The sequence below is a fragment of the Mixophyes fleayi genome, chromosome 1 (assembly GCF_038048845.1).
Source record: "Mixophyes fleayi isolate aMixFle1 chromosome 1, aMixFle1.hap1, whole genome shotgun sequence".
NCBI lineage: Eukaryota > Metazoa > Chordata > Amphibia > Anura > Limnodynastidae > Mixophyes > Mixophyes fleayi.
This window is the reverse complement of record NC_134402.1, coordinates 323,591,654-323,606,791: the sequence shown is the minus strand read 5'-3', so window position 1 is coordinate 323,606,791 and position 15,138 is coordinate 323,591,654. Positions and strand designations below refer to the sequence as shown.

The following is a 15,138-nucleotide window of genomic DNA, read 5'->3' as shown; positions in this document are numbered from 1 at the left end:
TACACTGTTATGGGGAGTGCTCAGTAAAACGAAGAGAGATGCAGCAGATATCTGCTGTGATAATAAATCTGAATTTTACGGTTAATATCATACTTGCCAACTCTCCCGGAAAGTCCAGGAGACTCCCGAAATTTGGGTCAGTCTCCCGGGCTCCCGGGGGAGCTGGCATTTCTCCCGGATCCAAGATTTCACCGAGAATCGCGTCATTTGACGCGATTCTCTGTGAATCACGCCAATTTGGAGGGTGGGAGGGGGCGGGGCGAGGCCAATCGCGTCATTTTGGCCCCGCCCCCACAACGTACAGTACGGTTTCGCAGGGGCGGGGCCAAAATGACACCCGCCCTCCAGTCACGCCCCCAACTCCCGGAAGCAAGTTTCCGGGAGTTGGCAAGTATGGTTAATCTCTGTTTTCGGGTTATAGAGTACTGCTGCATGTAGTTGGCTATAATGAAGTTTGGTGAGCTAACATTGTATTTTGGACTTTGAACAGCACTTTTTAGTTTTCATTAATGGACACTTGTATATTTTTATACTGTTTGTAGTCAATATTTATCCATTATCCCCGTTAGAGACAAACAAGAGGAGCACACTACCGATTCCTCAGAAAAAATAAATAAATGTGTGTGTATATTCGTATGTATGTAATATAAGCATGTGTAATTCTACTTTCATTCTCCTTGGTACTGCTCGGTTCCAAAGTTTGGGACTGGCAGGGTGTATGTCCTGAAGTCCACTTAGCACAAGCAATGGAAAGACTAAAATAAGCTGACCATTTAAGGAGAGGGATTTATCCTTCTGAATCTTGCAGTTACCATGCTCCCTTTTTAAATACAAAGGATGTGGAAACACCACAAGCGATTTTACGAGCTTCAAAGTCAATGTTTAGCTTATCCCAAGAAAGGCAGTAAGAGAGATTTTCATACTACAAATGACCCCTTCATATTCAGGGAAACGTTGCATATAATGAATACATTACTAAAACACATAACGTATAATGTAGTATTATTTCTTTAAAAATAGATTTAGTGGTAGAATTGTTGTCTTTTTTTGCATTGTAATTTGTAATTTAAAACCCTACCTGGTAGAAAGGTGGGAATTCCGCCCCTGAAAAACCTGCTGCAAATTTTAAACTTTCCGGGTATTAGATCTTCATAATCCTATAGTGGGGGTGGTGCATGTATTTGGTGTAGACACCTAGGATAGGTGCCATCAGTCTGAACACTGTGAGTATATGTATATATTATTAATGTACTATTTTTCATTTAATTTACTAAGTTCCTCCAATGAACATATATAAGTAGAAAGAGACAGCGCATTGGAGCCTATTAATGATTTTTTTGCATTAAATTCCCGCGAAAACGGCTACGGGGGAACCGACGCACATTTAAGGAGTGTGCACATTTATTATCAGTGCATCGCGCTTTGCATTTTTTTTCTCAAAATATATAGCGGTCCCCATAGATATCTATGGGGACTGCTATATACCGCAATTTACTAAGTTCTGATAAGGTATTTACACATACCATAATGTACGCCAGCTCAGACTGCCGTACATTACCATATGTGTAATTTTTCATCTCTGCTGTATAGAGCATTGCGGTAGCGGGATCTTCGAATCCCTCACCGCATCTTACTGCTCTCCCCTCTGGTCACTTTGAGATAATGACCATAGGGTCTTCACAGGAACAGCAGTTTTTCGTGACTGCTGTTCCTGTTGAGGATTGTTAATAAATATCCACAGTATTTCAATCCTCATTTCTGCGATGAGGATTGAAATCAAATGTGCATATTATGCGGTGCTACATAACTAGGGGCCTAAATCACATAATTATAAATGTCAAATAGTATAATAGCTTCATCGTGGGAAACTGGGTAATTAAACGTGGAAATCATCAAAATGCTACTGTTACTTTTATTTCTGTGAAATAAAAAAGGCATTGAAATCTAAATTAGAATTGTTAAATTGTTTCTATAATTGCTATGGCTAAAAAATAATCTAAGTAACCAGAACTCCTAGGGGCCGATTTATTAATGGCTACATCCCCTCCCCCAGTTAATTATTATCCTTTATCGCAATGATAAGTGATGATATAACAGTATCATTTATTAAAAAATCTTACAAGGATGGCACATATAATAATAGGCTGTTTTGGAGATGACTTTAATAATAACTCCGGGATCTGACCCCGAGTCTGTAATGCACATGCACATCCTTAGGCCGTGCATACACAGAGCCACGTTCATTAGTCAACGGAGGGGAGAGCACGCATGCTGCAGGGATCCGACGACCCCTCTCCTACAAAACTCCCCCCATAGCACAGAACATCTAACGCCATCATCAGATGGCGTTGGCCATCAGGTCAAGCCCCAAAAAGTTAGGTTTTTTGGAGCTTGTTAAATTGGTCCAGTCCACAGTCCCCACTGAGAATGATAGGCATAATTTAGTATCAGGGGTATTTAAGTAAAGCCTAATACAAGAGATATCAGGGATTCCGCCTGTGTTAAGTGAACGATTGCAGAATACCACAGTGCCCATAATTTTCAATAATCAAGTGCCAAAAAGCTTAGCTTTTTGGAGCTTAACCCTGATAACTAATGCAATCTGAATATGGCATTAGCTGTACTAGCTTTGTATGAGAAGGATCTTCGGATCCCTCCCTGACAGTCTTAATGCTTCTCTCCTCCCTCCTTTCACTAATTGTTTTCTGAGCATGAGTAATACAGATTCTGACCTGGTCTGTGGAGGTAGTTTGATTGCTTTTACTTCACTGGGACCAGCTCTTATCGGCCCACTGTCCCACCTGAACATTTTTAATAAATTGTTATTTTAATTGATTGCCTATCACTTTGATAAGAAATGATAATTAGCAAGAAAATAAGAGTTCTAAGTAGACCACTGAAGGAGATCAATCACGAAGGCTGGGTCCACACTACAGGTGTTTCTCCCAATTATCGTGCCAATCACACAATGAACGATCGTTGGGTCCGATATCGCATTAGTATGTACGCACCAACGATCATGTTTCATCGTTCCAAAGCACACTGTCTCATTTGATCTTATGATGGAGGGCAAATTCTGAAGTTTGTATGCACTCAACCAGCAGTGTAAGCAGATCTTTATGAAGTGGCACAGTCACGATCTTTTCAGCCAATGGTTATGGCAGATGAAGAGCACAGCTCTGAAGGTAAACATGTATATCATGTACACATGAATTGGAATTGCTGATCGGGACTTTCAGTAGTTGAAAAAATCGTTAAGGGCATAGCATTGGGAAATTTTCTGTAGTGTGTACCCAGCCTACCTACCCAGGGCATACTCACAATAGGAAAGACATTTTTTGGATGGATAAACTGTCATTCATTGGTTGTACTGCTGGCAAGAGAACACGTTTCACAAAGAAAGAAGTTGGGATTATGCAGTCCTATTACGTCCTTTGTTTACCTCTGGAATATTTTAATAGTTTGTAATTCAATGAAGCACAGTGATGTTTCAGATTTCTTTAAAAAGGCAAGACTCCTCGACCTCTGCCATAATTGTTGGATAGCTAATGATCTTCATTACAGATTAATGTTCTCATCAGTGTTTATGCTGTATACTGAGATATTTTCTTTGTTTAACATCCTTAAAGGAGTTTGAAGAAGTAGACAATTAAAACAAACATTCCATTACAGAAAAAAAATGTATCATCATTGGAGAACTGAGCAATGCTAATTTTGATGAGAACTACTTATATTCCTTGGCTACCCAGTACAGCCATGAATAAGTAACAAGACGTACAGAGTAACATCTTCATGGAAAAGAACAGATAGGAGTTCCTTGTAACTGGAGAAGAACGGTATACTCGTAGACTGGGGAGGTGGAGAAGTGATAAAGCAGTACTGTATGTATACACAGCATGAATCCAGTGCCTCCATCCTCCGCTGAGAAGCGCTCAGAGGTGAGCATGCAAATGCGGGAGGTGGATTTCAGAGGTATCCGTGATCCTAGAGCCAGAGAGGACGTCACAGAGTATCAAAAACTGGGTGATCGTGCACTTCTGGCTGAGCATTCAGACCTTGAAATAAAGATTAACTCGGATGAGGGACACGGGGAACTTGATGAATTGTCTTCTCCCAATCCTCTGACATCAGCACACTTGGAGCAGACAACCCGTTGTGCAGCAGGACCAGAGGGAAAGGCGGGTGGGGGTGCCGGTGCAGTGAATGTGCCAGGTGATTCTGTGCCTCCGGTGACAGAGGAGATGTCAAGTAAAGAGTGTATCCAAAGACGAAAATGTAAAGTGGAAGAAAGGAGCGTGAGTTGGGATGTGCTAGATAGTGAGGGGTTCCCAGGTGAGCTGGTAACCAAACAGGAGAGTGGCATGATGGATGTGAGGCTGGCGAATAAGGTGGGCAAACAGAACAGAAATACGAACGTGCTTCTGTATAAAATGAAGGAAGATGAGTCCAGAGTATGGAGTGAAGGATACGACCTGCCCAGGTGTATACAACATAAAAACACTGAATCTAATAACCACTATGAATCTGTGGAACAAGACGACACAGAAGATCACAGGTTGAAGAAAGTCAAATTGTACAGAAGAGCTCAGAGCGAAAACCTCATCTCCTATCTCCAGGGAAGTATCCGGAGATTAACCCGTTCAGCCTCAGAAACCAGTGAGGGGAACAGACAAGTATCTAGGATGTTAATACAGAGAGATTTGGAAAAATCGCTTAGCACTGACCAATTACTGAAAGGTGGGGTTCATCGGCAAGCAATGGTGTGCTCCAGCATTCAGCTGAGACAGGCCGACTGGCACAGGCAGAATGACGCAGACAAGTTCATTAAAAAGGAGCCTGATCTTGAGATCCGTGCGCCTCCCAAACGCATCTACCAGCTCCATAAGGACAGCGTGCGAACTATCTGTGACAGCGCAGACGGAAGCGCACTATGTAGACGTAAAGATGATGGACCTAGGGGAGCTGGAAGGGAGTCACCACTATGGGACAATGTAAAGCCCCCGCAAGACACACCTCCCTGTCACTGTGCAGAGGGCGATAAAGGGGTCCTCTCAGAAAGACCGAACCCCCAGGCAGGTTACTCGTCCCTGGAGAATAACGGAAAGCCCCGACAGCTAGATTCAGAAGAGGATACATTCCTATCAGTGGCAGATGCAAGGCGAGCCTTTGAGATTGCAAGTTCTTCCAGACGCAAAGCCGCAGCCTGTCCGTCTAAACCGGGTAAATGCTCTCTCTTTAATATTTTGAAGAAGATGAATATTGTTTCTGTTTCTTGATTAATTGACTCTGTAAAATCAGTTCTTGCATAAACAAATGCAAACCAGAGTTTACATTTCTCATATCTAATATTAATATTGCAGAAAGGTGCCAAATGTGAAATTCCATTCCTGTGGTGAATACAAACTAAAACCATTGCTTAGGGCTGCTAGGATACAATACATATTATGTTACTCTACATTACTGGGATACATATAGCATGCAATGAATTATGTCTGTAGTAGCATATGGGATCTAATTATTATCTGCAATCAGCCATTTAAATGGAGAAAACATCGGTTTTCACTGTAAAATGGCCATTGCAGAATTTATGAAGGGTTTAACTCAAATAGATTTATCCTGTCATAATATGTGGTACCAGCAGAGCCATAATTAGACATTTTAGTGCCCTTGGTGAGAGAGACTCCCCCCCCCCCAAAAAAAAAAAATTGTGAGTGTAGATGCTGCCGTCCAGTGGCATTGCACTACAGGAGGGAACATAGCCAGCCTACTATGGGTGTCTGCCTAGAGCGTTACAAGTGCTTGATCATCCAGGGGGATGACCGTCCTGGTTACGGCCCTGAGGAGACACAGCACTGACAATGAACTGGTCTGAACAATCATATGGGATAGCACGTAGAAGTCTGGTATATAAAACTGTCAAAAAAGCCTCAAGAAAAGTATGTACAAATAATTTTAATAAAAAACTGTAACTGTGAATTGTTAGTAATAAAAAGTGGATTATTACCAGTAAAACTAATTTTAAAAGAAAATATGTAAATAGAAATGTATAATCTGTAAAAAATATGATCTCTTGGTCATACCTGCACTTTATAGCTAAATACAAGCACAATGTATAAGAAGTCTAATAACAAAGCAGCTCTTATAGTGCCAATGTCCATGTAATCAGGGACCAATATTCAGTCCCATGGCATTGCAATATGTTCAAATGGTCTAGCTAATGCCACAGTATCTGTCCCCGTTTCGTAATCTTATGACAGCTTCATCCGGTAAAGAATAGAGGCACTGCTCCTCACACATATATAGTATGATTTTAATTATAAATCTATGTGCAGTTGAGTGCAATACAGTTACTTAACATTCCACATAAACATTGCAAAATATATGATTGGAGCTAAAACAAGACAATCACGTTGCCAAATAAATGCAATAACATAATAAATACAAATATAAGTAAACATACATAAAATATATATAAAATTGCTCAGTGAGCATTGAACTCAGTGAGAGCCACTGTAATTTGATGGTAGCTCATAAAATTGCTCGACGATAAATTATATTCTTATGAACAGACAACCCCAAACAATTTCCTGATGAGTTCACTTTATATAAATTAATATGGCTCAATAAATTAATCTCTGATACTAACCGACAAACTGTCTTAGCGATTTAACTCATAACAGCTATATGGGTCTATTTATCAATTCACCTGCCTGGTTTAGGCATATTTTGGTATCATAGTTAGTGAACAAAAGCCTAAAGCAGGAGATATATGTGATATCACCGGTGTTATGCTAGGTATCAGCAGCGCCGGTGCTAGGGTCCTTGGCGCCCTAGGCACAGTGTGAAAATCGGCGCTGCGCTTCCCTCCCCTCAGCTCCCCATGTCTTTCTTTAACTTACCTGCATGAAGCTGCTCCTCTCTGCTCTGTCTTCTCCCCTCCACTCACAGACACTGTTGGGCCGTGATGATGACATCATCACGGCCTGTCACTGACAGTGAGCAGAGGGGAGGAGACAGAGCAGAGAGGAGCAGCTTCATGCAGGTAAGATTCATAGCCCCTTCCCTCCTCTCCTCCCCGTGGATTTCCGTTTTAAATGACCATAGTCATTTTTTTTTAATTTCGAGGCGCCCTGCAGAGCCCGGCGCCCTAGGCAATTGCCTAACCTTGCCTAATGGGAGCGCCGGGCCTGGGTATCGGGGAAAACGGCAGTGCCCATAATACTCTGGCCCAATTTATCAAGCTCCGAAAAGCTTAGCTTTTTGGAGCTTGACCACGATGCCTCACTCCAAGATGGCATTAGCTGTCCTGTCCTATTGGGAGAGCATCCCAGGAGAGGGATGTTCAGATCCCTATTTGGCAGGCTCTCCTCTGTGTTAAATAACGAAACTGACTTTGTGCATGTGCAGTAAAGACTCTGGGTCCAAACACGAAGTTGTTAGTAAGGCAGAGTCATCGCTGGAACAGCCTCTTATTGGCTGCACAGTCCTGGCTGGACTTTTTATAAATGTCTGCGGTGGGCCCTATAGTTAGATGTAAAGGTCACTCATAAATTGCATTTCAATGTGTTAACTCCAGAAACCATTAACAAAACTAAAGCTTTCTGCCCTTTCAAAACAAAAAAATTGGTCAAGGTCTCTCTTGTTTTACATCTGTCAAATCATGATTTAGTTCCTCAATTCATGTGCAGTTTCCTATGTGCAACAGATACACATGAAGACATGTTGAAGTATGACTCATGTATACGTGTAATTTACTAAAGTGTGGACTACCAACTTCCCCTATAAAGAACCCTTTAAGGCAGTGGTTCCCAAACTTTCTCAGTTCGAGGCACCCTTAGGGTCACCATAATCTTTCCAAGGCACCCCTAAGCCAAAATGATTACCGGGTAGTCCCGTTTTTTAAGTAGTTGGGTCAAAATGATGTAAGATGTATTTAGGCTGCTTCACCATCACATTGTGCCCCTTCATCATATCACTGCGCCCCTTCACCATATTACTTTGCCCCCCTCTTCGCCATCTCACACTCTGTCCCCCTCCTTCAGCGTCTCTCTCTGTCCCGCTCATTCCGCGTCTCTCTCTGTCCCCCTTCTTCAGTCTCTCTGTCCCCCTTCATCAGTGTTTCTGTCCCCCTTCTTCAGTGTCTCTCTGTACCCCCCTTCAGTGTGTCTCTGTTCCCCCCTTCAACGTCTCTCTCTGTCCCCCTCCTTCAGTGTCTCTGTCCCCCTTCTTCAGCGTGTCTCTCTGTGCCCCCTTCAGAGTGTCTCTCTGTGCCCCCTTCAGCGTGTCTCTCTATGCCCCCTTCAGCGTGTCTCTCTGCCCCCCCCTTCAGCGTGTCTCTCTGTCTCCCTTCTTAAGTGTCTCTGACCCCCCCTTCAGCGTGTCTTTGTCCCCCCTTCAGCGTGTCTCTCTGTCCCCCTCCTTCAGCGTGTCTCTTTGTCCCCCTCCTTCAGCGTGTCTCTGTCCCCCTCCTTCAGCCTGTCACTCTGTCCCCCCTTCAGCCTGTCGCTCTGTCCCCCCTTCAGCCTGTCGCTCTGTCCCCCCTTCAGCCTGTCTCTCTGTCCCCCCTTCAGTGTGTCTCTCTGTCCCCCTCCTTCAGCCTGTCGCTCTGTGCCCCTTTCAGCCTGTCTCTCTGTGTCCCCCTTCAGCCTGTCTCTCTGCGTCCCCCTTCAGCCTGTCTCTCTGCGTCCCCCTTCAGCCTGTCTCTCTGCGTCCCCCTTCAGCCTGTCTCTCTGCGTCCCCCTTCAGTCTGTCTCTCTGTGCCACCTTCAGCCTGTCTCTCTGCGTCGCCCTTCAGCCTGTCTCTCTGCGTCCCCCTTCAGCCTGTCTCTCTGCGTCCCCCTTCAGCCTGTCTCTCTGCGTCCCCCTTCAGCCTGTCTCTTTGTGCCCCCCTTCACTTCCTCTACTTACCTTCTTTCCTGACGTCCTCTCTGCTGCTGCTCCTCACTGAGGCTGACGGACGTGTTGAGGTCATGCCCGGCAGTCAGTGAGGAAGATCCGGCGCTGGATGATGGGTAAGTTTTTTTTTTTGTTTTTTTTTTGCTATGGCGATCGCGGCACCCCTGTGATAGCGCTGCGGCACCCCAGGGAGCCGCTGCGCACACTTTGGTAACCGCCGCTTTAGGGTGATTTATCCACTATTAACCTATTGTGACCAATGGGATGTTTATAAACTGCCATTCTAGTGAGCCCTCATCTTCAAACAGGCATTTATAATAGCCCATTAATGACAGCAGCTGTGCTCCCTGTAGAGCACCTCCATAACTGGACTCCTGCTATCAATCACAGTCTGCGAGACCTATCATGGGCAGGGCCTGATCAACCACTAGGCTGACCAGGCTGCAGCCTGGGGTGCTGGGTCCCGGGGGGCGCGGCGCTGCGGGTATTTATTTATTTTTTTCATTCTTTTTTTTTTTTACTTCATTCTTTTTTTTTTTCTGGGTGGGGGAGGGGGGGTCGCCGCGGGGGGTGGAGGGCTCGACGATCAAAAGCATTGGTGGTCAGTGGTTAGCAACACACAGCCAATCGCCAGGCTGCCTGTTGCTGTGCAGCAGACAGGAAGCAGGACGTCTTCACTTCCTATCTGCTGATCTGAGGAGAGGAGCGACGCTGGCACAACTACAGGTAAGTGAAGGGGGGAACTGCCCTGCATATCTATAGGGGGGGGGAACTGCCCTGCATATCTATAGGGAGGGGGGGAACTGCCCTGCATATCTATAGGGAGGGGGGGAACTGCCCTGCATATCTATAGGGAGGGGGGGAACTGCCCTGCATATCTATAGGGAGGGGGGGAACTGCCCTGCATATCTATAGGGAGGGGGGGAACTGCCCTGCATATCTATAGGGAGGGGGGGAACTGCCCTGCATATCTATAGGGAGGGGAGGAACTGCCCTGCATATCTATAGGGGGGGGGAACTGCCCTGCATATCTATAGGGGGGGGGGAACTGCCCTGCATATCTATAGGGGGGGGGAACTGCCCTGCATATCTATAGGGAGGGGGGGAACTGCCCTGCATATCTATAGGGAGGGGGGGAACTGCCCTGCATATCTATAGGGAGGGGGGGAACTGCCCTGTATATCTATAGGGAGGGGGGGAACTGCCCTGCATATCTATAGGGAGGGGGGGGGGAACTGCCCTGCATATCTATAGGGAGGGGGGGAACTGCCCTGCATATCTATAGGAAGGTGGGGGGGAACTGCCCTGCATATCTATAGGAAGGGGGGGGGGGGAACTGCCCTGCATATCTATAGGAAGGGGGCGAACTGCCCTGCATATCTATAGGGAGGGGGGGGAACTACCCTGCATTTCTATAGGGAGGGGGGAACTACCCTGCATATCTATAGGGAGGGGGGGAACTGCCCTGCATATCTATAGGGAGGGGGGGAACTGCCCTGCATATCTATAGGGAGGGGGGAACTGCCCTGCATATCTATAGGGAGGGGGGGAACTGCCCTGCATATCTATAGGGAGGGGGGAACTGCCCTGCATATCTATAGGGAGGTGGGGGAACTGCCCTGCATATCTATAGGAAGGGGGGGGGAACTGCCCTGCATATCTATAGTAAGGGGGAGGGAACTGCCCTGCATATCTATAGTAAGGGGGAGGGAACTGCCCTGCATATCTATACGGGGGGGGGGGGAACTGCCCTGCATATCTATAGGAAGGGGGGGGGAACTGCCCTGCATATCTATAGGAAGGGGGGGGAACTGCCCTGCATATCTATAGGAAGGGGGGGGAACTGCCCTGCATATCTATAGGAAGGGGGGGGGGAACTGCCCTGTATATCTATAGGAAGGGGGGGGGGGAACTGCCCTGCATATCTATAGGAAGGGGGGGGGAACTGCCCTGCATATCTATAGGAAGGGGGGGGGAACTGCCCTGCATATCTATAGGAAGGGGGGGAACTGCCCTGCATATCTATAGGAAGGGGGGGGAACTGCCCTGCATATCTATAGGAAGGGGGGGGGGAACTGCCCTGCATATCTATAGGAAGGGGGGGGGGAACTGCCCTGCATATCTATAAGAAGGGGGGGGGAACTACCCTGCATATCTATAGGGAGGGGGGGAACTACCCTGCATATCTATAGGGAGGGGGGAACTACACTGCATATCTATAGGGAGGGGGGGGGAACTACCCTGCATATCTATAGGGAGGGGGGGGGGGGACTACCCTGCATATCTATAGGGAGGGAGAGGGGGGACTGTCATGCATATGTATAGGGAGGGAGAGGGGGACTGTCATACAAATCTAAAGGGTGGGAGGGGGGGGGGGCTGCCATGAAAATCTATAGGGAGGGAGAGAGGTTGATATGTATGAAGGAGGGCAGAGGAGGGGGCTGATATATGTGACTGGGGGAGTTTTGATGTGACGGGGGGGGATAACTACAGAGTGGAGGTAAGGAAAATAGCTGCAATGGGGATGGATGCAGGGTGGGAGGTAAAGAAAAAGGTTGCAGCAGGGGTTAAGGAAGATGGCTGCAGGGGGTATTTAAAAAAATAGAGCAGCTTTGGGGGGCAGAGTCTCATGATTGTGTGGTGGTCACATGGGTGGTCTCAGCAATCACTAGAATACTAAATATTAGTGAGATGGGGCTGGTAGAGGTTTGTATTTGATTGAAAACAAATATTCAGATATTGCTTATATATGCCTGTCCAATGGGGTACTTTTAGCTGGCTATAATGGAGTGTTTTGTTTTAACTAAAGGGCCTAATCATTAAGGGTTAGCATTATAATACATTTTTGCATTTTCAAAACAGGACGCCAACTTTCCAGAAGCCAGCGAGAGGATAACAAAGTTGCAAGAGAGAAGAGCAAGAACAGGTAAGAGACAATGGCACAATCTGTCTAAATTTGAATGCTGGAGAATACACCTGAACATTCATATTCAGGAGTGTTCCTATACACCTATATATTCGGAGGAGGGGGGCGGGGGGGGGGGGGCGCTGCGGCCGTATTAGCCTAGGACGGCCAGAACCCTTAATCAGGCCCTGATCATGGGGGTGGTACAGGTACAGGTAATCCTGGCCCCATCATCCTTAGAAATAGCATTTAAAATGGATGATACGGTCAGGGTAAGGCAGCACTAATCAGTCCGCCAAACTGGATCTACTGATAACAGAGAATACCTACTGTGGTCTAACAAGACTTTCCGAAAGTCCAGAACTCCCCTCACCACACCCCAGGGTAAACATTTGTTTTTGTTTTTTTAAATATATAAAAATGAAAAAAATTGTTTTTCTTTCTTTTCCCCCCTATAAAGCATCAAATATTTTTAAAGTACACATATTTAGTATTCTGGAAAATCAGATAAAGGCTGTACTAAAATTATGAATTCCCTATTTTTAAAAAGTAACCCTTGATGTCATATTTTTAAGTTTGAATATATATATTTTTCTGTATAGTTCATTTAAAATAAAAATATATTTTTGCCAATGTTCCCCAAATATAACCCTACCTGTTCAAATAAACACCAAAACATTTGCTTGGCTATTAAATAAAAGTAAATAAAAAAAGATACTTAAATAATTTCTTATGAAGCAGACCATGGATGAGTAGGTGTAATAATGGTCCCTGCTGTGTAGAAAGAATGACGTGTGTTCTACACAGAGGAAAAGTTTATTCTTCACTAGTGGCAACAGTGGCGAGTAAAGCACTCCCTTTAGAAAAAAGTTTATTATGAGATCAGCAAATTCAGCTTCTATGGGTAACCAATGTAGACATGCATGAGACACCCCCTTTCCTCTGCTTCCCCTCTCCACTGTTTCCACTCTCCCCCTTTCCTCTGCCTCCAATCTCCCCTGCTTATCTGCTTCGCCCTCTCTTCTGCTCCCCCTGTCCTCTGCTGCCAATCTCCCCCTCTTCTCTGCTGCCAATCTCCCCCACTCATCTGCTCCCCCTCTTCTCTGCTGCCAATCTCCCCAACTCATCTGCTCCCCCACTCTTCTGCTACCAATCTCCCCCGCTCATCTGCTCCCCCACTCTTCTGCTGCCAATCTCCCCCGCTCATCTACTCCCCCTCTCCTCTGCTGCCAATTTCCCCCACTCATCTGCTCCCCCTTTTCTCTGCTGCTAATCTCCCCTGCTCATCTACTCCCCTCTACTCTGCTCCCCTTCTCATCTGCTGACAATCTCCGCCACTCATCTGCTACCCCTCTACTCTGCTGCCAATCTCCCCCTGCTCATCTGCTCCTCCTCGCCCCTGTTGCCAATCTCCCCCTCTCCTAGGCTCCCCGCTCTTTGCATTTACCTTGGGTCTCTTCTCAGAGGACAGAAACCTCCCGTGGAGCAGAAGGGCCTCCTTGCTGGTTCTTCTTCACCGGCTCTGGGTACCAGCAAGATTTAAGTGCTTGATCAGATTGATGCATAGACCCCTTGACGTCTATTTGTCAGTATGGGGACTGCAGCACAGTGGCCTAGTGGTTAGCACTTCTGCCTCACAGCACTAGCGTCATGAGTTCAATTCCTGACCATGGCCTTATCTGTGAGAAGTTTGTATGTTCTCCCTGTGTTTGTGCGAGTTTCCTCTGGGTGCTCCGGTTTCCTCCCACACTCCAAAAACATACTGGTAGGTTAATTGGCTGCTAACAAATTGACCCTAGTCTGTGTGTGTGTGTGTGTGTGCGTGTGTGTGTTAGGGGAATTTAGACTGTAAGCCCCAATGGGGCAGAGACTGATGTGAGTGAGTTCTCTGTAGAGTGCTGCGGAATCAGTGGCGCTATATAAATAAATGGTGATGATGATGAAGTGGTGCTTCATTATGCATCGTTGTGATTTGCAGCAATGTATAATGATTGTCATCGCACCGTATTAATAAATAGACCCCTATAAAAGCTAAGGGAAATATTTATTATGTAACAGGGTTTTGCCCCGTTAATTATCATCTGTCATCGTAACAATGACAGGCGATTTTTACGAAGCATTTATTTATTTATTTTTAAAAAAACATCCTTATCTCCGATAGGAGGTTGTCCCGGTGATGATGTCACTTACCTTACAAGTCCTGTTGTCTGTCTCTTCTCTCCGGTCACTATGGCAAAGTTGCTTTGCGCATGCATGACCTAAGGTCACCCATGTGCAGGGACATATTTTGTGATAGTGACCGGAGGGGAGAGGAGATAAGCTGCAGAGAGGGATCTCCCCATAAGCTTCAATGGCTAACGCCATCTTCAGAAGTTCCGCACTTGTTAAGTCACGCAAAACATTAGTCCCCATAGAAACCTTTGCATACGATATCTGCTGTGGTCCTATAGTTATAAATAATTATCATATTTAAATCCCCCGAAAACTGCAGTTTCCGAGAGATACCCGCATTTTTAAGGCTAAATCTTAATAAATAGGCCCCTGAGAGCCTGCTATTAGTACACAGGCTGGTTTACAGCACTGCAGTATATAAGGCAGTGATAGGCAACAGTTGGTCCTAGGGCTGCATGTGGCCCTCCAAGCCTTCCCCTACAGCCCCCAGCTCCTTCCTGCTGATATATTTCTACAGATAGGTGTCTCTTTCTTTGATTAAATATATTGTTTTAATTTACTACTGAGACTAAGGGCTACTACTGTGTGGCCCTTTGAGGGGTAGAGGGCCGAACCATGGAGCCCCTGAAGTGTGTCAAGTTGCCTATCACTGATACAAGGGAATATAAAACTATAGTAAATTTGGTTAAAAAGAAGTGAAGCCTACTAACCTATAAGAAAATATTCATTAGTATGCATATATAGCAAATTTAGGGGCCTATTGATTATAGTTCGCTTTTTTTTCTTTGTAAAGTAGCAGGGGCTGGCTGGGCTGGGGGGCATCTGCACCACTGGGCCGCTTCATAGTGGGCTACCATGGGCAGGTTCAATGGGCTACCTGCATTTTTTTTCCTTTAAAATGTTTATAATAGGCTGCTGGGCAGAGTCTCCACTCCCAGGCTAAAATTCACCAGGCAGCCCCTGCAAAATAGTATCTCTTATCGCCACTTTTTTCAGCGATAAGAGATCCATTTTCAGACCAGTTTATCATAAAAGTCATGCCTGGACAGTGCAGCCGGTAAGAGGCTGTATGGGTGATGAGTCTACACTGACGTTTTAGCTTTTACTGCTTGTAACGAGGAAATACAGCATCCGGGTTCTCCCCCTGACTGAACTAATTGTACCCC

General features: G+C 45.7%; 1 protein-coding gene across 2 annotated transcripts in view; it reads left to right on the top strand.

The window, feature by feature from the left end:
* Positions 1-3,527: 3,527 nt before the first annotated feature.
* CORO1C (coronin 1C) overlaps positions 3,528-15,138 on the top strand; it is an 81,379-nt gene continuing 69,768 nt past the window's right edge. The window contains exon 1 of one of the 2 annotated variants that reach the window (XM_075214076.1): positions 3,528-5,220. In XM_075214076.1, the coding sequence (XP_075070177.1) occupies positions 3,897-5,220 (1,324 nt within the window). In that variant the 5' untranslated portion in view covers positions 3,528-3,896. The remainder of the gene's footprint in view (positions 5,221-15,138) is intronic. The other variant, XM_075214058.1, reaches the window with a different exon arrangement.